Below are 25781 nucleotides of genomic sequence, written 5' to 3' on the forward strand. Positions count from 1 at the left end.
CAAAAGTGGCCATGAGTACTGCACGGCACTATAGCAGCAAAAATCACACTTGTTTATGGTATGAGCTGAAGGCACAGAGTTGCTTGCTGTGATCTCAGCTGAGAACATGCACAACTTCAATTACTGGATGATACAAATTACTGCCTCCCTGAGCATATCTGCAAAACACTGTGCCGATTTGGGAGCTATAAAGAAATTTCAGCAAGTATGCGAATTTTCAAATCAAAACAAGATTCCCACTCCTCCCCTTCCCAGGGACCAAGGGGCCCTTGCTCCACCACCAGAAGCATCTCCCGTTTCTCACCCGGGCGCACTCTCCTTTCCCAAAGATCTGGGGGATAGTCCCGTACAGAGCTTGCAGGGTCATCAGCCCCTTGGCTGCATGGTACAGGCTGGTCTGGTCACTTTCCAGATAGCACTCCTGTGGAGAGAAAGGGCCGGTTACTGTCACGGTTACCTGGGTACCCTGTGATGCCTGTCTCTGTCTGGTGTTGGGACTTGGCAGCCACTGGGTAAGATGGTTTCCACTTGTCCACTTTGCCAGGAAGCTGCAGACTGGGGTCCAGTTTACAAAGTTACTGTTTGGCAGCCCAGGCCAGGAGCTCAAGAGCTCTGCCATCAGGAGACAGCTATGGAAGCAATTCTGCCAGGGCAGAGCCTTCTGGAAGGAACTCCTCCTGGTCTACCAGCTCTTGAATAAGCTACTGATTAGAAAAGATTTTACGGGCTTCCCATATGGCTCAGCGGTAAAGAATCTGCCTGTCAAGCAGGATCAGGAAGATGCCCTGGAGGAGGAAATGGCAATCCACTCCAATATTCTTGCCTGGAGAATCCCATGGACAGAGGAGCCTGGTGGGCTACAGTCCACAGGGTAACAAAGAGTTGGACATGACTTACTGACGAGACCACTATTACCAAGAAAGACTTAGGAGGGAGCCAGGCCCTCTCATTCACAGCGGTGAGTGTAGAGGCTAGGAGGACACTGTGGGAGGTCACATGGCGATACCCACAAGGGCACATATTCTCTGAACCCCAGAATCCCAGGTGACCTGACAACAGAATACGTGGCAGTCTTTACAAACATCACACAGATTTTCACACACACTGACGGCAATGGAAGGCCATAACATCTTGAGAAATGAAAAAGGGGTAGCTGAACAATCTTTAGAGTGATCCCATTTTCAGAAAATATATTTTAACTTATGAAGTATACAGGGTATATTTTATAAAGTAGGCAAATGTGTACTTTTCTGGCATAGAAAAAGGGACACAAAAATACACACCAAACCAGCTGGGGGGAGGTGGGAGGGAGGTTCAAGAGGAGGGGACATACAGATACTTATGGCTGATTCACGTTGTGTGGCAGAAACCAACACAACATTGTAAAGCAATTATTCTCCAATTGAAAATAAAACACAGAAATAAAAAGAAACATAATATACAAAAGTGACAACTCAAGAGAAGAAAATCTAAAAAGTCAATAAATTATGAAAATTATAATAAAAATGAAAAAACCACATTGTTAATTGGCTATATCCCAATACAAAATAAAAAGTTAAAAAAAAAAAAACCAGCTAGGAAGTCACAGGAGAGATTCCAGCAGTTTTGACACTGGTAGGAGCACAGGTTCCTGACTCTGGTTGTCTTGTTCCTAACCTCAGCTGTGTCACTTCCCAGTTGGTGCTTGGGGCAATTAGATAATCTCTCTATGCGTTACTGTCTGCAGAAGGAGTATATTCAACACAGTATATGGATTAAATGAGGAAAACACATGTAAAACATTTCATCCCAGGACCTGAAACATATGAGTGCTTGTGTGAGCTTTTGTCATTATTTATAATATTAATAATATTTAACATTATTAATATAATAATATTAAAATATAAATAAATGATTAGTTTTTCTAGTTATATTAATATATAGCCTTTATTATTAACAAATAATTTTATTATTTTATTTTTCTATTATTTTATTATATAACAATTAGAAATCATTTGGATTTTTCCTTTTCATAATCATCATCCACTCATTAGTCAGAATGGAACACTGGACCAGACACCCCTCACTGACCCTCCTGACATGTCTGTAGCCTCCAAAGCCAGGAGGAAGGGGATGCTGGAGGGATTCAAGATGAGAGGGCGGAATTAATCTGTTCTGCCCCAGGGAGGAAGGGGGGCTGTGCCTGGAAGGAGCCTGTGAGGATGCTCGGTCTTCACTGAAAGTAATGCCTGGTGGCTCTTCCAAGCCTAGCAATGCTAACATTTCACTGCATACAGCACGCCAAATCAAGAGTGTCCACACTGTTCTCCACAGTGGCTGTACTAGCCCATTATACAGAGTGAAGTAAGCCAGAAAGATAGACACCAATACAGTATACTAACACATATATATGGAATTTAGAAAGATGGTAACGATAACCCTATATGCAAGATAGAAAAAGAGACACAGATGTATAGAACAGACTTGGACTCTATGGGAGAAGGTGAGGGTGGGATGATCTGAGAGAACAGCATCGAAACATGTATATTATCAAGTGTGAAACAGATCGCCAGTCCAGGTTGGATGCATGAGACAAGTGCTCGGGGCTGGTGCACTGGGATGACCCAGAGGGATGGGGTGGGGAGGGAGGTGGGAGGGGGGCTCAGGATGGGGAACACATGTAAATCCATGGCTGATTCATGTCAATGTATGGCAAAAACCACTACAATACTGTAAAGTAATTAGCCTCCAACTAATAAAAATAAATGGAAAAAAAAAAAAAAGACTGTCCAGAGATATACTTTATGGAAAAATTACTTAAAACTCCCTATCAGAGCAGAGCCAAGACAAAAATTAAGAAAAATAAAATTAGAAAACATCTCAAAGTAGTATTAATTTTTTAAATTTAGAAAGCTGCATTACTATAAAGATATTCCTTTTATAATTCTATCTCTTAAAAGATTTAAAAGTTGAGGATAGATACTTATCTTGAATTTTTTGTTCTCATTTGACTGGTGGTGGGTGACTATTTGTCCTAATATCCCACTATTCTGTGCTTGTGGAATTTCACCTGGTATTTCAGCCATGAGGACATTTTTGGAGGGGACAAATGCTAACACCCACTAACATTTAAACATACATGTTTTTTTGACCCCAAAGTCCCACATGCCTACACAGTAGAGTATCTTGCAATTTTTTAAAAGGAGGTAGGCAGATTTTCTATGTATTCATTCCTACATGTACAAGTGAAGGCCAAAACAGTTTAAGCCCTGTGACTGAGCATTCAACTGAACTGAACTCTAATTCCCACATTCTGTATAGTATAATGTTCAAGATGACCAAAATCATGTCCCCAAAGCACAGGAAGGTCCACGTGTGTCTCCTGATGCCAAAAAAAAAAAAAAGAAACCAAAAACCTAATGATGCTCACTGTTTAAAATCCAATAAATAAGTATAATTACCTCACCTCTATTAGAAATTGGACTTGAATTTAACATTAGGTAGAATTCTTAGCTTTATTATTCAGACAAAATCCTTGATTTCCAAAACAGAATCTTCAGTGAACATATACAGCCAAGGGCTTGAAATTCTTGGCAGAAAAGAATTCTGTCCTTTCTTGCAAACCAGCGGTTAGATAAACAGGAAATCTCTCCTCTGGGCAGGTTTTATCATGCCAGGGCAAGTTTCCCTCAGCTGCTGCCGAGTCACATTAATTGCACAGATGTGAATTAATTACACCAGGGTACACCATTATAGGTACATGATTTTAAGTTAATACAGCAAAATGTTAATTCCAGAATCTAGGTGATGAGTCTACAGGTGTTCACTGTACCATTCTTTCAACTTTCAACTTTTCTGTATGTTTCATATAAAACATTAGGTTGGCGGTGGGGTGGGGGGTAGGTGGAGAAATCTGTACCACCACTGGAAGAGGTTTGGTGTAAGCAAAACAATGGGGAACATGACTTTAAAAAAAAGAGCCAAGAAACTCTCTTGGTTATAAAATTCATCAGGGGTGCCACTGAGTTTTTTCCTCAGGTTAACTCTTTGAAGACAGTGATCACAGTAACAACATAATACAGAAGAAAAGTTTCAAATAATTTTGGGCACAAGACCAGTGCTTCTCAAAAGTTCTAGTCTCCAGACTAGCAAGATCACTGTCACATACGCAAAATTCAAAGAAGGAAACACAGATAAACATGATTACATTAAGAAAACACACATAGGGTGGGGAGTAACTAGAAGTGGAAAAGGAGGCATTCTGGAATCCTGGTAGCATTTTTGTTTTTTTTTTCAAGCGGAATCCCAGGTGTGTTCAGTTTGTGAAAATCCATCAAACTTTATACTCCTAATTCGTGCACTCATCTGAGTACAGAATATACTTAAAAAGAAAGAAAGTACATATAGCAAAAACTACCATAAACTAAGTCAAGAGACAACTAGAAAGTAGCCCCTGCTTGCTGCAACTAGCCCCCTAACACAGCAACAAAGACCCACTGCAGCCAAAAATATAAATCAACCAATAAAAGAATTTTTAAAGTGCCATGTTTACTTAAATATAAGACGTGATACCATAAAACTCCTAGAAGAGAATGTAGGCAAAACATTCTAACATAAATCATACCAATGTTTTCTTAGGTCAGTTTCCCAAGGCAATAGAAATAAAAGCAAAGATAAACAAATTGGACCTAATCAAATTTATAAGCTTTTGCAAAGCAAGGGAAACTATAAACAAAATGAAGACAACGTATGAACTGGGAGAAATTATTTTCAAACAAAGTGATGGACAAGGGCTTAATTTCCAAAATATACAAACAGCTCATACAACTTAATAACAAAAAAATAAACAACCCAATAAAAAAAATAAGCATAAGGTATAAATGGACATTTCTACAAAGAAGACATACAGATGGCCAGGTAGGTACATGAAAAGATGCTCAATGTCACTAATTATTAGAAAAATGCAAATCAAAACTACAATGAGGTACCACCTTCCACCAGTGAGAACGGCCAGCATTAAAAAGCCCACAAATAATCAATGCTGGAGGGGTATGGAGAAAAGGGAAAGGGAACCCTCCTACGTTCCTGGTGGGAATATAAATTGGTGCAGCCACTATGGAAAACAGTATGAAGGTTCCTTAAAAAACTAAAATTGCCATATGAAATAGCAATCCCACTCCCAGATATATATCTGGAAAAAACAAAAACACTAATTTGAAAAGATACTGTATGTACCCCAACATTCATAAGAGTACTAATTACAACAGACATGGAAGTGACCCAAGTGCTCATTAACAGATGAATGGATTATGAAGATAGGGGGTGTGTGGAGATATATATATATATATACACACACACATATATATGTGTGTATGTGTCTGTATATATATACACATACACAAACACACACACACAATGGAATATTGGGCTTCCCAGGTGGCACTAGTGGTAAAGAACCCGCCTGCCAATGCAGGAGACCTGGGTTCAATCCCTGGGTTGGGAAGATCCCCTGGAGGAGGGCATGGCAACCCACTCCAGTATTCTTGTCTGGAGAATGCCATGGACAAAGGAGCTTGGAGAGCTACAGTACAAAGGGTCACACAGAGTTGGATATAACTGAAGCAATTTAGCAAGTGTACGATGGAATATTACTCATCCATTAAAAAAGAATGAAATAGTGCCATTTGTAGAAACATGGATGGACCTAGAGAATATTATGCCTAGCGAAATAAGACAGAGAAAGACAAACACTATGTGATGTCACTCATATGTGGAATCTAAAAAGATAATACCATGAATGTATACACAAAACAGAAACAGACTTACAGACATAGAAAACCAACGAGTAGTGGCAGAGCTCCCTCGCCTGCCGGCTTGCATCTCTTACAAGTGTCCTTTATTAATAAATCTACTTCTTGCCTATCCCTTTGCCTCTCACTGAATTCCTTCTGTGCTGAGAAACAAAGAACCTGAGCCTCAGTAAGTCCAGACACCAGATACTGACACCCCCACCAGGTGGCAAAACTTAACTGTATGCTGCTCATTAAGCATGCAGACTCCAGACCCATTGGAATCAGAAGGCTGATGATGCTGACTCCCATTTACCTCACCACTGACCAATCAGAAGAGTGTCCACAAGTTGATCGTGCCCTCTTTGGACCATTGCTATAAAACTCCTCACTACTCCCTCCAGGAGGGGATACACAGTTTTGAGGGCAGTAGCCCACTGTGGCCCCCTTTGCCTGGCAAAGCAATAAAGCTATTCTTTCCTACTTCACCACCCCCCATCCAAAAAAAAAGGCAAGATAAGAAACTAGCAGGGCATAGAAGAGGGGAGGGACAAGTTAGGGGTATGGGACTAACAGATACCAACTAGTTCAAAAAAAAATAAATAAGCTACAAGGATATACTGTACAGCACAATATAATATAATATATTGTGCTAATGTATATTGTGCTAATATAATAACCCATAATAGAATATAATCTGCAAAAATACTGAATCATTCTGCTATACATCTGAGATGAAAATGACCATCAAGCTCATAAATTTGGCAAAAATCACAGCCTGATATTAAAACAGAAAATGCCAAACTTACTTTGAATGCACCCTCCGATTCCATGGATAGGAGATCCCCATCAAAAGGAATGAGATCTAGGCTGTACTCTTCCCTATGAATAAAGGATCCCAAAACACCCAGATCCTTCAACCGTTGTTCGCACAATAAGCTACGTCGTGGCACGAACAAAATGTGGAAATCTCTTGCTGGGCCACGTCTGTCTTCACTGCAAAAGAAGGAACATTTGTTAGCTTATGAGCTCCCTAGAGTCTTGGACTATTTCACTTACTCTGTCCCCACTGCCGTGCACACAGAAAGCACTAAATAAATGCAGGTGAGATAAACATACGACATTGACTTTCAGACCCAAACAGTTACAGTCACTTTCTTGCTCTTTTTTTTTTTTCCCCTGACAGGAAACCAAGCATTGATTCACAGCCAATATGTGTATTTTCTAGCTCTCTCTTTAACTATTTTCAGGGGCATTAAAGCTCTGAGGTTTACTGAAATGGGGTATCTGTGTCTTATTCAAAACAAATGGTTCTTTAACCAAACCAATGCAGCCACAGAGACTCCTTTTAAAATGAAAGCTCACTCTTGACTCTTCTTTCTCCTCTCCTTGACAGTGGACTTCTCAAAATAGCCCATATGGCTTTTAAGATTTTAGGAGCTACATCAATCGATTATATCACAGAGTGCAGACGGAGCTGGGAGAACTTCCTCTCTAGACTGGATGCTATATTAAATTTTAATCAGCTCTTACTTTGCTTATAAAATTCAAGCACCTTGTAATCAGTATAACCATTAGAGCTAGGCTTTTTTGTTGTTGTTGTTCATTTTTAAAACCAGGGTCCTTTCTACTGATACATATCCAAACTTTTAGCTGTCCTAAAAGAATGCAGTTTTATGATGACTGCCCTCTCAGACTGTTTGAACAATGTCACAAGTTTCCTATTTCCATTCTTGTATTTTTCCACGTCTGTCCTAGTTTTTCTAAAAGACCACTTTCTGGGACGTCTTTGGTGGTCCAGGGTCTAAGACTCTGCTCTCCCAATGCAGGGGGCTTGGGTTCAACCCCTGATAAGGAATCTAGATCCCAAAGAAGGGTTCGCATGGGTTTCCCTGATGGGCCAGTGGTGAAGGAACTGCCCGGCAATGCAGGAAACACTGGTTCAATTCCTGGTCTGGGAAGATCCCACGTGCCATGAACAACTAAGCCCATGTACCACAGCTACAAAGCCTGCACTCTGGAGCCCATGAGCGGCAACACCTGAGGCCCACGTGCCCTTGAGTCCGTGCTCCACTACAAGAGCAGCTGCTGCAAAGAGAAGCCCGCACATCACAACTAGAGAGTAGAACTCACTCTCTGAAACCAAAAAAGCCCATGTGCAGCAACAAAGAACCAGCACAGCCAATAAATAAATATTAAAAAAAAAAAAGAAAAAGAGTTTGCATGCTGCAACTGAAGACCCCACATGCCACAACGAAGATCGAAGGTCCTGAGTGCTGCAACTAAGACACAGCATGACCAGATAAATGAATATTAAAAACAAATAAACAAGAAGCCAAAGACCACCATCCAAGGCACTGGCAAGAGAAGGGGTTGACAATGAAAAGCTTAGGACATTAAAATCATTAGAAGGATTAACTCCTACTGGCGCAAACATAAGTTCTGAGATACCTGAGCACGTTTTCAGCAATGATATCCATCAATTCTAGCCTGGGTCTGACAAAAAATATTATATTCTTGACATCGGCTGCTGGCAAACGACTTCCTTTAAGCGTAAACATTTTTTCCACTTCATGTTCCTAAGAAAACACATACACAAAAGGTTAACAAAATCACTCAACTTTAAGTATCATGGTCACACTCGGACATCAGAAACACTCCCAGTCAACGCACATCAATGCTTTGTTCTCAAAATTTAGATTTCCCAAAGCCAGTTATATTAACAGTAAGGTTTCAGGATGAAGTCACTGTGACAGTCTTTGAGTATAAATGACTCTAACGCGATAAAGTATCAAAGATACCAGGTAACAGTCATATAATGCTAGACTTCTGTGGTGGCTCAGTGGTAAAGAATCCGCCTCCTAATGCAGGAGATGCAGGTTTGATCCCTGGGTCAGGAAGATCCCCTGAAGAAGGAGATGGCAGCCCATTCCAACATTCTGGCCAGGGATCCCATGGACAGAGGAGCCTGGTGGGCTACAGTCTAAAGGGTCACAGAAAAGTCAGACACGACTTAGAGACTAAACAACAACAACAAGAGCAATTAGGATCAATACAGAATCATTAACCAAAGGATCACTGAATACAAAATGTTAGCCATACATTAGCATCTGTGTTTATAAAGACCAAACAGCCCTGCAAGCTGTTTACTCAGGAGGAGATGTAAAATCTTACTATTATTGCTGAAGTACAGAGTTATTAATTCCTGAACAAAACCCAAACAGTTCACTTACCTTCAACAGTGAATACTGTGCAATCAGGCCAAAGGGTCCAGTGAGATACTCATCCCAAACTATTGCCTACAAGAGGAAAGAAATGAACATTACAGTTAATATCAAGAATTTCAACAATATCAACAGAAAATGGCAGTCATACATAGTCGAACTACTGCCCTCAAGGTCTGAATAAACAAAGACTGTAACTAGCTCTGGTCACATTTATATTGTGCGGATCTTAAAACAAAACAAACAAACAAAAAACAGCATCAGGGCAAGTAATGTCACTGGCGGTCATAGGAAAATTAAGATTTAATCACTGTCCTTTGAAGCCAAGTGGGCCTTAGAAAGCATCACTAGGAACAAAGCTAGTGGAGGTGATGGAATTCCAGCTGAGCTATTTCAAATCCTAAAAGAGGATGCTGTTAAAGTGTTGCACTCAATATGCCAGCAAATACGGAAAACTCAGCAGTGGCCACAGGACTGGGAAAGGTCAGTTTTCATTCCAATCCCAAAGAAAGGCAATGCCAAAGAATGTTAAAACTACTGCACAGTTGCACTCATTTGACATGCTAGCAAAGTAATGCTCAAAATTCTCCAAGGGAGGCTTCAATAATACATGAACCAAGAACTTCCAGACGTTCAAGCTGGATTTTGAAAAGGCAGAGGAACCAGAGATCAAATTGTCAACTTCCATTGGATCATTAAAAAAGCAAGAGAATTCCAGAAAAACATCTACTTCTGCTTTACTGGCTATGCTAAAGCCTTTGTGTGGATTATAACAAACTGGCAAATTCTTCAAGAGATGGGAATACCAAACAACCTGACCTGCGTCCTGAGAAAGCTGTGTGCAGGTCAAGAAGCAACAGTTAGAACCAGACATGGAACAACAGACTCGTTCAAAATTGGGAAAGGAGAACATCAAGGTTGTATATTATCACCCTGCTTATTTAACTTATATGCATAGTACACCATGTGAAACGCTGGGCTGGATGAAGCACAAAGTAGAATCAAGATTGCCGGGAGAAATATCAATAACCTCAAATATGCAGATGACACCACCCTTATGGCAGAAAGTAAAGAGGAACTAAAGAGCCTCTTGATGAAGGTGAAAGAGAGTGAAAAAGCCGGCTTAAAACTCAACATTCAAAAGACAAAGATCACGGCATCTAGTTCCACCACTTCATGGTTGATACATGGGGAAACAATGAAAACAGTGCCAGATTTTATTTTCTTGGGCTAAAAAATCACTGCAGTCAAGAAATTAAAAGACGCGTGCTCCTTGGAAGAAAAGCTATGACCAACCTAGAGAGCATATTAAAAAGCAGAGACACTACTTTGTCAACAAAGCTCAGTCTAATCAAAGCTATGGTTTTTCCAGTAGTCATGTATAGATGCAAGAGTTGGACTATAAAGAAGGCTGAACACTGAAGAACTGAGGCTTTTGAACTGTGGTGCTGAAGAAGACTCTTGAGAGTCCCTTGGATTGCAAGGAGATCAAACCAGTCAGTCCTAAAGGAAATAAACCCTGAATATTCATTGGAAGGACTGATGCTGAAGCTGAAGCTCCAAGACTTTGGCCATCTGATGTGAATAGCTGAAAAGACCCTGATGCTGGGAAAGATTGAAGGCAGGAGGAAAAGGCAACAACAGAGGATGAGATGGTTGAATGGCAACACTGACTCAATGGACATGAGTTTGAGCAAGCTCCAGGAGATGGTGAAGGACAGGGAAGCCTGGAGTGCTAAAGTCCATGGGGTTGCAAAGAGTCGGACATGACTGAGCGACTGAACAATTAAAGGAAACAAGGAACTGTAGTTTGCTGTGTATCTGTGTCACGGTATTATTATTAGACTGAACCACATGGAAACCGCCAAATGCAACAGTTCAATCTACTATTTTATAAGCGGCATACAATTCAATTATAAAAACTAAAACCTCTGATATAGGTATTACAAAGTTTATTTTGACAAGAGAAAAATTTTAAAGGCTCAGAAAGTTTAAGTAACATGTCCAGGACTCCCTGGCGGCACAGCGGATGGAAGTCCGCCTGCCATGCGCAGGACATGGGTTTGATCTCTGGTCTGGGAAGATTCTATATGCCTCAGAACAGCTAAGCCCATGCGCCACAACCACTGAGCTCAAGTACTGCAACTACTGAAGTCTGCACGCTCGAGGACCCTTGAACCACAACTAATGAGCCCCCATGCTGAAAACTACTGGAAGCTCACATGCCTTAGAGCCAGCAAGCCACAACTACTGAGCCTGCATGCTGCGACTACTGAAGCCTGTGCACCGAGAGCCCGTGCTCCACAAGACAAGCCACATCAGGAAGAAGCCCGCACACCGAAACTAGAGAGTAGCCCCAAACTCTGCAACTAGAGAAAGCTCACAGGCAACAACGAAGACCCAACGCAAACAAAAATAAAAATAGATAGATTAATTTTTTAAAAAGGTCCAAGGCCATATTAGGACCTTGAATATAAACAGCATGAAGAAGTCAGGTCTCCAGCCTGGGACAGAAAGACCTCACGGAGCACTGCTCCGGGACCCTCTGAGCATTTCTACTGCTCAAGTCCAGTGTCAGTTCTTTTTCTTTCGTTTTTAAATTGAAAGTTTTATTGAGACATCTGTAGAATTACAAATACTCAGTTGAAAGAAACAATACAGGGAGACCCAATATGCTTTGTCCAGTTTCCCCCAATGCAAACATTTCGCAAAACATAGTACAATAGATATTACAACCAGGGTATGGACACTGATACAATCCATGATCTCATTCAGATTTCAGAGTTATTTAATGAGCTGGAACTGGGCGCCTAGGACTTAGCCTGCCTTTGTTTTCTCTCCATAGCTGCTAGCACTCACTCCATTTCTTGGGGTCCTATTTTTTCTAATACTGACTGCTGAATTTCCCCAATTTTCCTCTTCTCTTCAGAGTTATATTGCCAGTTACTTAGGAAGACTGATAAATGCTAAGGGGAGAGGAGGGAGGTAATACCACTTAAAAGAAGTCCTGTGAAGTCCCTGATCTACGGTTTCTGATTCCACTGTGAGTTGGGTGCTAAGAAACATCTAACAAGCAAAAAAAAAAAAAAAATACTATTTAAGTAAGCTGACATTAAAAATCCCAGATAGTTACAACTTCTCACAATTCAAGTGAGCAGCAGATTGCAAGGTGTTGGTAGTTTATGTTCATTCTTTAGAGGATATGATCTATAACGACACGTATGATCTTTGTAATGAATGGACACCGGTGCAGCTACGTTCCTGGGCGGGGCCGCCTCCCCAGTTCCAATATCTCGGGTGGGAACTGGGCGGAGGGGCACCGGATCCGCCTCTCTGGACCTGAGGGGCACCTGTCACAAGCTGGTTCACGAAGGGCTGCGACAACACGGTGGCTTATTCTGCAGCCACGAAACAACAGCGATGCCACGCGTACTTAGCGATGGAAGCCCCACCAATGGGCCCCTCTCCCCGACTTATCGTTTCCGCCAGGTCTCCTCCCTGGAAGCCCTAGGGGACCTAGTACACTTGGAGCCCAGGCAGTTAGGGACCGGATGAGGCCAGGCCGGACGGCGGTGTCGCCGCGCACTGTCCCTCACCTTGCTTCCCGCGCACTTGTCCAGGAACTCGCGCAGCTCGCGACGCACAGCCTCGCGCAGCACATTGAGGTTCACTCGCCCGTAGGACAAGTGTGCCGCCATCTTGCCCCACCGCCCCCTTTACCCCCTACTCCAACCAGATCTGCATTCCCCTACGTGTGGGCCAGCGATTCTGTCACGTGACCGCAGGTTCACGTGACCAGAGCCGCTGCCAGCACGCCAAACCCGGAAAACCGGAATGGGCGGGCATCTGCCACTCTCCCTCCGGGTCCTAGTGCCCGCCTCTTTCCTCGACCGCGTCGGTTCCGAGGCATCCTAAGACCCGTTTCAGACTTCTCCACAGTCCGGAGCACCGGGGCTGGGTGCTGGTTGAGTTTAAGGACAGAGACTAGATCCTGCACGTCCGGTTTAAAAATCGAGGCTTTCTTCTTAGCAGCGAGTATACTCTCTGTAAAATGATAACGAAGCTATATTTGAATGGAAATCTTTTCAGTCATTCAGTTTAGTCGCTCAGTCGTGTCCAACTCTTTGAGACCCCATGGACTGCAGCACGCCAGGCCTCCCTGTCCATCACCAACTCCTAGAGTTTACTCAAACTCATGTCCACTGAGTCGCTAAAGACATCCAACCATCTCATCCTCTGTAGTCCCCTTCTCCTCCTGCCTTCAATCTTTCCCAGCATCAGGGTCTTTTCAAATGAGTCAGTTCCTCGCATCAGGTGGCCAAAGTACTGTAGTTTCAGCTTCAGTATCAGTCCTTCCAGTGAATATTCAGGACTGATATCTTTTAGGATGGACTGGTTGGATCTCCTTGCTGTCCAAGGGACTCTCAAGAGTCTTCTCCAACACCACAGTTCAAAAGCATCAATTCTTAGGCGCTCGACTTTCTTTATAGTCAACTCTCACATCCATATTTGACTACTGGGAAAACCATAGCTTTGACCAGATAGACCTTTGTTGGCAAATTAATGTCTCTGCTTTTTAATATGCTGTCTAGGTTGGTCATAACTTTACTTCCAATTTTTAAATTATAGCAATCTTTTAAATCTTTTAATAAATCTTTTAAATTATAGCAATCTAAAGGTCCTGCACTTTGCTGTTTTGAGTTTGTAGGCTAAAATCTACAAAAATGGCTAAGGGCTGAGGGAACCTAGAGTTACTTGTCTGTTTAGCTGTTCCTAGTAGACATATATACGACATGGTATTTCACATAACTACTATCCAATGTAAAATTCAGGTAAAATTCACATGTTACCTGGTGAGTTGCAAAGACGAAACAGGATGTAATCTACATCATGTAATCTATGTACAAGGCTTAGCAGGGTGCCTGTAACTTAACAAATACTCAATAAATAGCTTATTAGAAAGATATATGCTTTTCAATACTTTGAGTGTTTAACTGGCTATTTGGGATCTGGTGAAAGAGGCTTATTGCCAAATTCAGACAAATTGAAGAAAGTAGGGAAAACCACTAGACCATTCAGGTATGACTTAAATCAAATCCCTTATGATTGTACAGTATAAGAGAGAAATAGATTCAAGGGATTAGATCTGATAGAGTGCCTGAAGAACTATGGACGGAGGTTCATGACATTGTACAGGAGGCAGGGATCAAGACCATCCCCAAGAAAAGGAAATGCAAAAAGGCAAAATGGTTGTCTGAGGAGGCCTTACAAATAGCTGTGACAAGAAGAGAAGTGAAAGGCAAAGGAGAAAAGAAAAGATATACCCATCTGAATGCAGAGTTCCAAAGAATAGCAAGGAGAGATCAAAAACAAAGCCTTCCTCAGTGATCAGTGCAAAGAAATAGAGGAAAACAATAGAACGGGAAAGACCAGAGATCTCTTCAAGAAAATTAGAGATACCAAGGGAACATTTCATACAAAGATGGGCACAATAAAGGACAGAAATGGTATGGATCTAACAAAAGCAGAATATATTAAGAAGAGGTGGCAAGAATACACAGAACTATACAAAAAGATCTTCATGACCCAGATGATCACGATGGTATGATCACTCACTTAGAGCCAGACATTCTGGAATGCAAAGTCAAGTGGGCCTTATGAAGCATTACTAAGAACAAAGCTAGTGGAGGTGATGGAATTCCAGTTGAGCTATTTCAAATCCTAAAAGATGATGCTGTGAAAGTGCTGCACTCAGTATGCCAGCAAATTTGGAAAACTCAGCAGTGGTCACAGGACTGGAAAAGATCAGTATTCATTCCAATCTCAAATAAAGGCAATGCCAAAGAATGTTCAAACTACCACACAATTGCACTCATCTCATATGCTACTAAAGTAATGCTCAAAACTTTCCAAGCCAAGCTTCAACAGTACGTGAACCGTGAACTTCCAGATGTTCAAGCTGGATTTAGAAAAGGCAGAGGAATCAGAGATCAAATTGCCAACATCCGTTGGGTCATAGAAAAAGTGAGTTCCAGAAAAACATCTGCTTTATTGACTACACCAAAGCCTTTGACTGTGTGGATCACAACAAACTGGAAAATTCTTCAAGAGATGGGAATACCAGACCACCTGACCTGCCTCTTGGGAAGTCTGTATGTAGTTCAGGAAGCAACAGTTAGAACTAGACATGGAACAACAGACTGGTTTCAAATTGGGAAAGGAGTACGTCAAGTATGTCAAGGTTGTATATTGTTACCCCGCTTATTTAACTTATATGCAGAGTACATCATGAGAAATGCTGGGCTGGAAGAACCACAAACTGGAATCAAGATTGCCAGGAGAAATACCAATAACCTCAGATATGCAGATGACACCACACTGAAGGCAAAAAGTGAAGAACTAAAGAGCCTCTTGATGAAAGTGAAAGAGGAGAGTGAAAAAGTTGGCTTGAAATTCAACATTCAGAAAACTAAGATCATGGCATCTGGTCCCATCACTTCATGGCAAATAGATGGGAAAACAGTGGGAAGAGTGACTTTATTTTGGGGGGCTCTAAAATCACTGCAGATGGTGATTGCAGCCATGAAATTAAAAGACTCTTGCTCCTTGGAAGAAAAGCTATGACCCACCTAGACAGCATTTCAAAAAGCAGAGACATTACTTTGCCAACAAAGATCCATCTAGTCAAAGCTGTAGTTTTTTCAGTAGTCATATATGAATGTGAGAGTTGGACTATAAAGAAAGCTGAGCGCCAAAGAACTGATGCTTTTGAACTGTGGTGTTGGAGAAGACTCTTGAGAGTCCCTTGGACTGCAAGGAGATCCAACCAGTCCATCCTAAAGGAAATCAGTCCTGGATATTCATTGGAAGGACTGATGCTGAAACTGAAACTCCAGTACTTTGGCCACCTGATGTGAAGAATTGACTCATTTGAAAAGACCCTGATGCTGGGAAAGATTGAAGGCAGGAGAAGGGGACTACAGAGGATGAGATGGTTGGATGGCATCAGTGACTCAATGGACATGAGTTTAATAAACTCTGGGAGTTTGTTATGGACAGGGAGGCCTGGTGTGCTGTGTAGTCCATGGGGTCGCAGAGTCAGACACAAGTGAGCAACGGAACTGAATGAGGCTTGAAAACTTTTGGTCTTGCCTGGCTCCCTTCAATCCTCTATACACTGTTATGAAGAAAGGATGCAATAAGCAATTACCTTGGTGCTGCTAATGCTAAAGCATCCACTTGCTAATGCAGGAGACTTAGAGGAGGTCTCAGTCCCTGGGTGGGGAAGATCCCCTGGAGAAGGGAACAGCAGCTACACACCCAGTCCATCCTAAAGGAAATCCGTCCTGAATATTCACTGGAAGGACTGGAAGGATGCTGAAGCTGAAACTCCCAATACTTTGGCCACTTGATGCAAAGAACTGACTCATTTGAAAAGACCCTGATGCTGGGAATGATTGAAGGCAGGAGAAGGGGATGACAGAGGTTGAGATGGTTGGATGGCATCACCGACTCAATGGAAATGAGTTTGAGTAAGCTTTGGGAGTCGGTGATGGACAGGGAAGCCTGGCGTACTGCCGTCCATGGAGTTGCAAAGAGTTGGACATGATTGAGCGACTGAACTGCAGTATTATTGCCTAGAGAATCCCATGGACAGAGGCGCCTGGTGGGCTACATTCCAGGGGTCACAAAGCGTCAACCAACACTGAGCAACTAACACACTCACTTTTTTTTTTCTCACATATGAATAAGCAGAGTGGAATTTGGAGGTGATAATCAGTTACACATATTTACATACATCCACTCTCAACTTGACTCTATCAAAAATACTTGACTATCAAAAATTTTCGGACTCACCATGCATCATCAGGATCCAACCAGGGATGGAAACTGTGCCTCCTGAATTTAAACCACTGGGCCTCAACCACTGGGCAACCAGTGAAGTCCCAAACATATTTAATTTCAAAATAATTTGTTTAGTGTTAGAAATTTTCTTTTTAAAATGTATTTCTTATTGAGATATAATTGACATTTAAGATTCATTTTAGGTGTACAACATGATTTGAGATATATATATATATATAGAGAGAGAGAGAGAGAGAGAAATGATCACAATAAGTGTAGATTAATAGTTTGAGTCTTTTCATCAGTTCTGTCAATGCTGAAGTCAAGGACTACTGTCAGGGTATTTTTTTGGTCATGTTCAACTGGTATCTCTGCTTTGGAAATATCTACCTGTGCAGGGATCATAGCTCATAAAACCAGATTGCTTGGTTCAGTCATCATTTTGGTAAATATCACAGGAGCTTTCAGTTTCTTTGCACACTTCATTCTTTAATAGGTAGTTGGTACTGCACAGTGACACTTACATTTCTGTCAGGTAATAATAGTGAGACAAAGCAATGGATAACCACCTTGGGTATTTATTTTATGCTGAGTGGGTCACAGAATGCTTTGAGATAATTTCTTAAAAGCAGTTTCTCAACAGACTGCAGTAGAAATTGCTATTTGGACCTCTGGTGCTTGCTCATTTAAAGAAAAACCATTAGGACAAATAAACCTGAGAATAATACCAGTCTACTACACTGGCAAAAAAGAATAACCATTTATTCAAGTAGATACAGAACACCTGTTTGCTTGGATTTTAATACTGCTTTACATTTTGTGTTTGTGAGACAGTTCCTATTATGATATGTTTGTTTATAATTCCAAATTTCAACTGATTACATATTTATTTTTCACTTGTCAAACACATAGCTGATAATCAGAAGGGGAAAATACATCAAAGGCATATATACAATTATAGAAGTTCTTATTATACATGTCTCCTGGAAGATACATTTATTTATTACTTTTTACATATTCTAAAAGACATTCAAATGAAGATAAATAGATTCAAACTGGTTGCTAAACTTGTGGTTGAGGTCCTTCATTTTATTTTTTGTGATAAGAAAATCCAAAACTCTTAATGTTGAATTTCACATCGTACATTCATCTAAAAACACAGTAAAAAAAAAAAAAAAAACTTGTACAGATTGTAGATTGGTTCATTTAGGTGTTTTAGAGTGGCTTATTATCTAATTAACCGACTGCTGGGGATATTTGTTGGAGAAGAAAAACAAAATCTGGAGAAAATTCTCCCAGTTACTTATTCCTGATAAAGAAAGAAAATGAAAAGAGAGAACACACAGCTGCGAAGCCACGTGATGCTGATCCTGGCCTAGCCCGTGATGTCCTGATGAACATTTTAAGTGTTTCCTTTTTCATAAAGATAAAAATCTGAAAAGAAAGACATACTGTATAGGATTTTTTCCCAAAATATAGATTTTACAAAAATATATACATATAATATATAGAAGCTGAAATTATGCAAAACTGATAAACAAAACACCACAGTAGAGTAAAGTGGGTGCAGCATCGAGATTATAAGAAAACGTCCCCACAGCAGTCTGGGGGCTTCCCCCTCCCTTTACCTGGTTCATGATTTTATAATCACACCTAAAAGTATAATCAAGCCTTAAATAAAGGCACTACTGACGTCGGGTAGTGCAAAGAACTCAGCTATTTCTCTGACTAAAAATAAAATAAATGAGTAGATGAAAATGCAAAGTGGCATACTTTTTTTTTCCAACTCATTCCAGTGTCAAAGCTTAACCCAAACATCTAAATATACAAATGCAGCCTGGAAATATTTTAGTGCAAATATGAAGGGGAACGGCATAATTTAAAGTTAACTTAAATAAGGTACTGGCAGGGTTGGAGTCGTTCTGTGAGGTCTCCCTCATAGGGACGATGAGTGTAATGGCATCTGGTGCAATGGAATACTTTTTAAAAATCAAGAAGACAAAAATCAGAGGTGAAAATCGCCCTTATTTATTATATGGGGAGACAAAAAGGGCGATTCGGTGGAAGATCAAAATATTTTCTTAGATTTGTTGATGGAGGTCAAAAATAACGTGAGTTCTCCTGAAGTCTGCACACATAATGCTGGTGGTCAGTTGCCTACACGCTAGCACATCTGAGAGAGCCCAGTTCTGGGTGGGAGGCTTCATCAGAAGGTCTCGTCGTCATTGCAGTTGGCAGCCCAGTGCCCAAACATCTCGCAGATGTCACAGTATGGGCGTTCCTCGCTCCGACTGCCGTGGTGTGTGGAGTGGGGAGGGTCCTCAGACATCTGGGCCTGGGTGGGACAATCCTCTGTGTCATGGAGATCAAAGCAGTCACATATGTCACAGAAGAGGCGGGGTTTCTTCTTGGACTGTTTTTCCTGGTCATCGCTGCAAATGTTACCAATGTGTATGATCAGAAACTCATCTCCCTCAGAAGAAATTCAAGAGACAGTATCATTTGTAATGAATAAAACACAAGCAAGGATTCTGGCCCACTCTGCAGAGCCTCAAGTACAAGTACTAGGGTCCGCATTTAAAATCTTCAGATCAAACCATTTCCACTCTCTTGCCAGATTTGTAGAAGTCAGTTTATGGCCAAATAATCACAAAGCAATTGTTTCTCCAATCCATTGGAGAACCTAACTTTTTAAAAAAATATTGAAGTACAGTTGATTTATAATGTTTCATTAATTTTCTGCTGCATAGCAAAGTGACTCAGTTATATGTATATTTTCCTTTTCTTTTAGTTTTTATTGGATTATAGTTGATTTACAGTGTTGTGTAACCTTCTGCTGTACGGTAAAGTGAACCAGCCATATATATGCATATATCCACTTTTTTTATAGATTCTTTTCCCATATAGTTCACCACAGAGTATTGAGTAGAGTTCCCTGTGCTGTAACAGTAGATCGTTATTAGTTATCTATTTTATATATAGTAGTGTGTATATGGCAATCCCAGTCTGCCAATTTATCCCTCCTCCCCTTACACCCTGCTGACCATAAGACTGTTTTCTACATCTGTGACTCTATTTCTGTTTTGCAAGTAAGTTTGTACCATTTTTTTTTTTTTAGATTCCACATAGAAGCAACATCTGTCCTTCTCTGTCTGGAGAACCTAACTTTAAAAACACACACGTATTCAGACCGAACTAAGGTTCCACCCAGCATCGCTGAACACGAAATACCTGTCGTAATTGTTCAGGTCATCCCCGTTCCCGTTCAAGGCTGCTTCTGACATCATCTCCACCTTCATCTTGAGGTCCTGATTCTTCCTCTGAAGGTCTACTATTACTGAATTGAGGAAGTCAATCTAATTTGTTTGAGGGAAGAAAATGTGTAAAATGCCTGAAATATGTACCCTGGAGCATCAAGAAGTCAGCAATTATACTCAGGCGGTGGATGCAGAGTGTGCTGAAGTCACAGGGGCCAGCAACAGCCGTGACTCAACCCTTTTTAAATATGTTTATATACACACACACACACACACAATTGCACAAAAAGCACAACTAGTTACTTGTTCAGCTAAACTGTAGAACCAATCCAGGACTTTCACGTGTTGTAGATTTGAAAAAGCTTACATAAATTCTCCTCAGACCACAATTTAACATTCACTTATTAGTTATGGTGGAATGGTAAGTGGGTCTTCAGAGAAAAAGGAAGGAGCTGTTTTGGGGTTTTTCTGTTTTTGGCCGCACCCCATGGCATGTGGGATCTTAGTTCCCTGACCAGGGATTGAACTCGTGCCCCCTGCAATGGAAGAGAGGAGTCTTAACCACTGGACTGCCAGGGAAGTCCCAAAAGAAGGATTTTAAAGAGAAGACTTAAGCTCCCCTTCAACTGATGCAGGCACACACTGAGAGGGCAGCGTTCAGGGGAGCGGGGCCCAGACTCGGGGCAGTGGGGTAAGGAGATGACCACCAGGAGGAAATGCTCTTGTCTGACGTTTCAAAGCAAGGGCACTTTAACTTAAAAACGGTTTCTCCTCTCTTCTACAAACAATGAAAACGTCTCATTTATCTAACTGTCCATCAGGAAAAAAAACCCTACTTTACAATTTAAAAAAATATTATGTGTATGTGTGTGTGTGCACACTCATACACACATATTGGGTTGGCCATAAAGTTCATTTGGGGTTTTTCTGTAAGATGAAAAATCTGAACAAACTTTTTGGCCCATCCAGTAGTTATTTTTCAAAGAAATATTTGGCCTTTTTCTCCCACTGGGGCAGTTACAAAACAAAGCTAGAAATCACTGGCTTTGTTATTCTCTGCAGAATATCCCTTCTGACCTTGAAGGCAGACCCACTGACTCTTATCTCACTTCTCAAACTGTATTTTGTAAGACTATATCCTGTTGGGAGCTACGTATCATATCAGGAAGGGGGGCAAAAAAGCCATAAAATGGAAGTACAGTGGGAAGCCACACATACACACACTCACATACATGCTCACAAATTAGGAAACATAAAACCAACCATTTGCTGATGGGAAGAAAAGTGTTGGCAGTGGCAGATGAAACAAACGGAAGCAGAAAGGAAGAGGGGGAGAGAAAACATTGTTAATTTTGTGCTCATTAGACATATAAACTAAGCAGAGACAATGCTAGCCAGGATTAAAGTTAGGCTATTGGTTGAATTCTTACATGCCTTTCAAAGGAGATGTCACAACAAATCACCAACTCACTGAGTTTCTCTTTTATTTAAAAGTGAAAGATGGCTTTTGTACCTTTGAATTTTAATGGGATAAATATGTCCAAAATATATAATTAACACTGAAAATACATGTTTATTACTTCTGGGCTATCAGTTCAGTTCAGTCGCTTAGTCGTGTCCAACTCTTTGCGACCCATGGACTGCAGTACGCCAGGCCTCCCTGTCCATCACCAACTCCCAGAGTTTACTCAAACTCATGTCCATTAAGTCTGTGATGCCATCCATTTCCAAAAATAGAATAGCTTACCTCCATGTAATCCCACTTTTACAATTAAAGCTCTTTTGATAATTTTGGCTTTAGGAAACAGTTTTCAAGAACTGTCTTTTTAAGGTAAAGATGAGGAAGGAACCTTTAAAACAGAGTAATTCTACTTCTAGGAACTAATCCTAAAGAAATATCAGTACAGCTATAATACGATAGCTGTGCAAGACAGTACACTATAGCGTTGTTTATAATGCACCTGAAAGATCAGAAACATCCCAAAGTCACGTCAACTAATGAGGACTGATTAAATTATGGTGTGTGTGTGTATATATATATATATATATCTCTCCATATAACGGAATACTATACACCTGTAAAAACTAAGAGACCAGTTTATATGCCATTTGTGTAACAAAGAAGGGGAAAGACTATTAGTCTTGGTTTGTATATACATTAAAAAAAAATCTCTGAAAAAATTTAAAAAGACAGTAATAACCCTGATTATCTGTTTAGGGGGTTGGAAACTGAGTAGCAGAGGGATGGTGTTTGGAGGGACAGTTTTTTTGTTTTTTTTTACAGTGTATATATTTTTAATACTGTTCAATGTTCAGACCATATGAATACATTACCTAGTCAAAAGATTAAATGATTAAAAAAAACAAAACAAAAAAACAAGCAAATCAAAAGGAAGGCATATTACCTGACTCTCCTGGGCTCTTTCGTCCTCTTCTGCCTGAGTATCAGTATTACCTTATGTTAAGAAAAAAAACGGGGAGGGGGGATATTTTAAAAAATTGCCATCCCATCTTGTTTCCTTGTTCTTACAACGAAAGGGCCAGCGGGAGAAACTCCTTCTGGTGTGGAATCCCCAGAGGCGCCTCTGAGCACGCGTCTGGAGTTCCTGTCCCATATCCGGCCCCCTGAGGCACGGCGGCGCCCTCTCGGGCTGGCCCTCTGCTGGCTGGGTGGCCTGTCACGTCTGTCATGTTCTCCTCCCGGCAGGGCACTCTCGGAACCCCCGGTCGCTCCCGACAGGGCAGCAGTCCCCTACTGTCTCAGATAGATTTCCGCCAACGCTCAGGACCGCGGGAAGGTCCGGAAGTGCGGAGAGGCAGGCGCGCCCCCTTGAGTGGGGTCTCCCCGGATGAAGGCGCGGGAGAGCCCAGGCCCGGGGGGCCCGTCCGAGGGGCGGCGCGGGTGCCTCCTTCCAAGGGCAGCTCTACCCCGGGAAGAGCTCCTCCCTGGAGGCGGCGGCGGTCACGTTACCTGAGGAGCTGCTGAGCTGCCTCTTGTTTTCTTTGAGTTGAAGCTCCAAGTTCTTTACCTTGAGCTCAAGCTTCACCTTATCAGACTCTAGAGACTGAACAACTGAATGCAAGGACTTGGCGGACGCGTTCTCTCCCCTGAGCACCGTGACCTGAAACACATGGGCTGGCTTAGGCTCGGCCCGGGCGCAGGCAGGCCGCGGGAAGGCTCCCTGAGGCGGGTACCCTACCTCATTTCTCAGCTTTTCCAGCTCCGCATCCTTTTCTGTGAGTAAGGCACTAGTGATACTGATGGATTTCTGCAAGGAAGCTTTTTCTTCATCTGCGTCTTTTATTAACTTGGATTCTCTAAAAGACCAAAGAGTTCAAAAAAATTCCAGAAATCAACCAAGAGGGTGGTCAGAGTACAAGGGTCGGAGAAAAACACTCAATTAACTTTAGCTTAATGTAAGGGGAGAAAGTATCACAGGGAAGTTTTACAGGGGGGTTAAGGCTATTATGCTGGTGAAATTTTACTTGAAGTTTTACTTACTGTGAGGGGAGAAAAAGTTTACCTATGCAGAGATATACCAGAATCTGCATATCATTGTATCCATTTGAATTTAAAGAAACAAGTTAATAACTTCGGAAGACGAATTAAAAAAACAAGACTGTTGCACCCCGCAAAGAATTATTAAAAAAAAAAAAAAATCTAACCCCCCTCCCAGATGAATTCTGTTATTTCTTGATTACCAGGCAATAACAACAATTAAAATACACACATGCAAAGCGATTATACAGACATCATGCAGAGCAGTTTTATGCTGGAAGTATCGATTGGTTCTCACTAATTTCAGTAACTTTGAGCAAGTTCCCAGAGTGTGTTTTGGAGATCTTATGGGCCAAAACAGTAGTAGAGATTATGACCACTATTCAAACTGAAGGATCATTACTTTTCGTCCATGAAGACTCTGAAGAGGACCTTCACTTGCTCATAGAAATGAAAGGTAAATTACCAAAAAAGCTAGGACAGAAATGTGAAGATGGATTTCCAGCTGCAGAATGGAAGCTTGGGGGGACACCTGGAGGGAGCAGGTCAGTGCACGGGGAGCCTGTTCTCAGGCCACCCCAGCATCTGGTTATCAGCACAGGGAGGGGCACCAGGCTTTCCAGGAGAGGAAGATGTTTCTTGGAGTCAGGGGAGTGGGAAAAGAAAGGGAGAGATGAAGGGAAGACAGGGAAGGAGGGACACAACAGAGACGACCCCGAAGGGCAGGAGGCTACTGTGTGTTTATAAATGTGTGTGCTTTTATTTACATTTTTGTGGTGAAAATTCAAAAGTGCCAGTGTCACAAAAGCCAAGGAAAGACTGAGGAGGTGTCACAGATTGGAGGAGACTAAGGAGATGTGACAACTAAAGGCGATGGGGTCTCCTAGACTGGATCCTGGGAGAGAAAAAAGGACATGAGTGGAAAAACTGGGGAAATCTTAACAACGTCTAGACTTTGGCTAAGAGGTCTGAACCAATGTTACTCTCTCAGTTTGGATCAAAGGCCCAGGGGTGCTAAGATGGGCATGTGAAGGGAAGATGAGAGAAGGGAACGTAGGACCCTCTGTACTAGATTTGCGGCTCCTGGAAACCTCAAATTTTGAAATAAGTTGTGTGGTTTTTTTTAAAATTACATGCAGTGTGAAACAAGAGGAAAAAAGACCTTGTATCACAAAAATATTTGGGGAAAAACATTACTGGAGGAAAATTTCCTAGCTAGCCCTCGGGTCTTACAACCTAAGGCACTGCCTTCACATGGATAACCATCAGTGAGAGTTCATGGTGCAAAGAGAAAAATCGCTCCCAGTTCTATTGGGAGGAGCTGGGTGAACATGGAGTGTGTAGTGGTTCGGTCTGTCTTAGAACCGACTGGAGGGATCAGAAACTGAGGCCCAGGTTAGAAATGGCAGAATGTATGTCTGGTTAGTGAGACCCAAGATATCCGGCACACGAATTACAGAATTCTCATGGTTTATGGTAAATTGAAGTTCTACACAAAGATGGGAAATATAAGTGTTGTATTTATCTCAGTGTGTGGCTTACACTTATACCCCAGAATAAGTAGTAAGAAAAGAATCTGAGACTTACAGATAATGTCTTGAATTCAACACCCAAGTGTTATATGAACACTTGGTGCTGTTAAATTACTAACTGCATGACACCTCACTACGAAAGAGGATCGTGTTTAAGTAAAACAAAAAACAAAAAACCCCCAAAGAAAAAATTCCCTTTAAGTGAAAGGAATGTATAGGCATCTTTTTCTATCTGGAAAGTAAATATCTGTTTTTATCTGAAGATTCAATAAATCTTCTGCTCCTTATGTTTCTATTAAAGGACATTTGGTAGTTTATTCTATTGTAAAATCTATTTCAATTCCTTGCTATATACAGCACATTAGGCAAAGTGTAATAAGGCCACTAAAAGTAAGAGCTTGTATTTCCATGATTTGGCCATTTTTACTTTCTGCTTCTTTGTAAAATAATAAAGGAATTATTTCAAAGCAAACAATTTCAAGAGATACACTTGTAAATTCAACTCAAATTTGAACAATGTGATTTTAAATATTTTTACTGAGAAATACCAGGATTGGGGAATTAGCAGATTTAGATTCTTCTAAATCTTTGTGTTAGGGAGGATAAGGACGCCATCAGCTGGCAGAAGAAAAAGACACAAGTGTCTGTTTGCTTAT

At 41.3% G+C, this 25781-nt stretch overlaps 2 protein-coding genes across 5 annotated transcripts in view; both read right to left on the minus strand.

Moving 5' to 3' along the window:
• The window catches only part of VPS33A (VPS33A core subunit of CORVET and HOPS complexes), a 29367-nt gene extending 16609 nt beyond the window's left edge, over nt 1-12758 (minus strand). The window contains exons 1-5 of the mRNA XM_043441595.1: nt 12589-12758; nt 9002-9067; nt 8220-8347; nt 6578-6764; nt 305-421 (exon numbers count right to left, since the gene is read on the minus strand). Coding sequence (XP_043297530.1) covers nt 305-421; nt 6578-6764; nt 8220-8347; nt 9002-9067; nt 12589-12690 — 600 coding nt within the window. The 5' untranslated portion in view covers nt 12691-12758. The remainder of the gene's footprint in view (nt 1-304; nt 422-6577; nt 6765-8219; nt 8348-9001; nt 9068-12588) is intronic.
• A 4547-nt stretch (nt 12759-17305) lies between these two features.
• The window catches only part of CLIP1 (CAP-Gly domain containing linker protein 1), a 114687-nt gene continuing 106211 nt past the window's right edge, over nt 17306-25781 (minus strand). For all 4 annotated transcript variants that reach the window (XM_043441651.1, XM_043441661.1, XM_043441643.1 and 1 more), the window contains 5 exons: nt 23295-23412; nt 23066-23216; nt 22500-22549; nt 20069-20193; nt 17306-19269 (listed from right to left, as the gene is read on the minus strand). In XM_043441651.1, the coding sequence (XP_043297586.1) occupies nt 19044-19269; nt 20069-20193; nt 22500-22549; nt 23066-23216; nt 23295-23412 (670 nt within the window). In that variant the 3' untranslated portion in view covers nt 17306-19043. The remainder of the gene's footprint in view (nt 19270-20068; nt 20194-22499; nt 22550-23065; nt 23217-23294; nt 23413-25781) is intronic.

The sequence above is a fragment of the Cervus canadensis genome, chromosome 1 (assembly GCF_019320065.1).
Source record: "Cervus canadensis isolate Bull #8, Minnesota chromosome 1, ASM1932006v1, whole genome shotgun sequence".
Classification (NCBI taxonomy): Eukaryota; Metazoa; Chordata; class Mammalia; order Artiodactyla; family Cervidae; genus Cervus; species Cervus canadensis.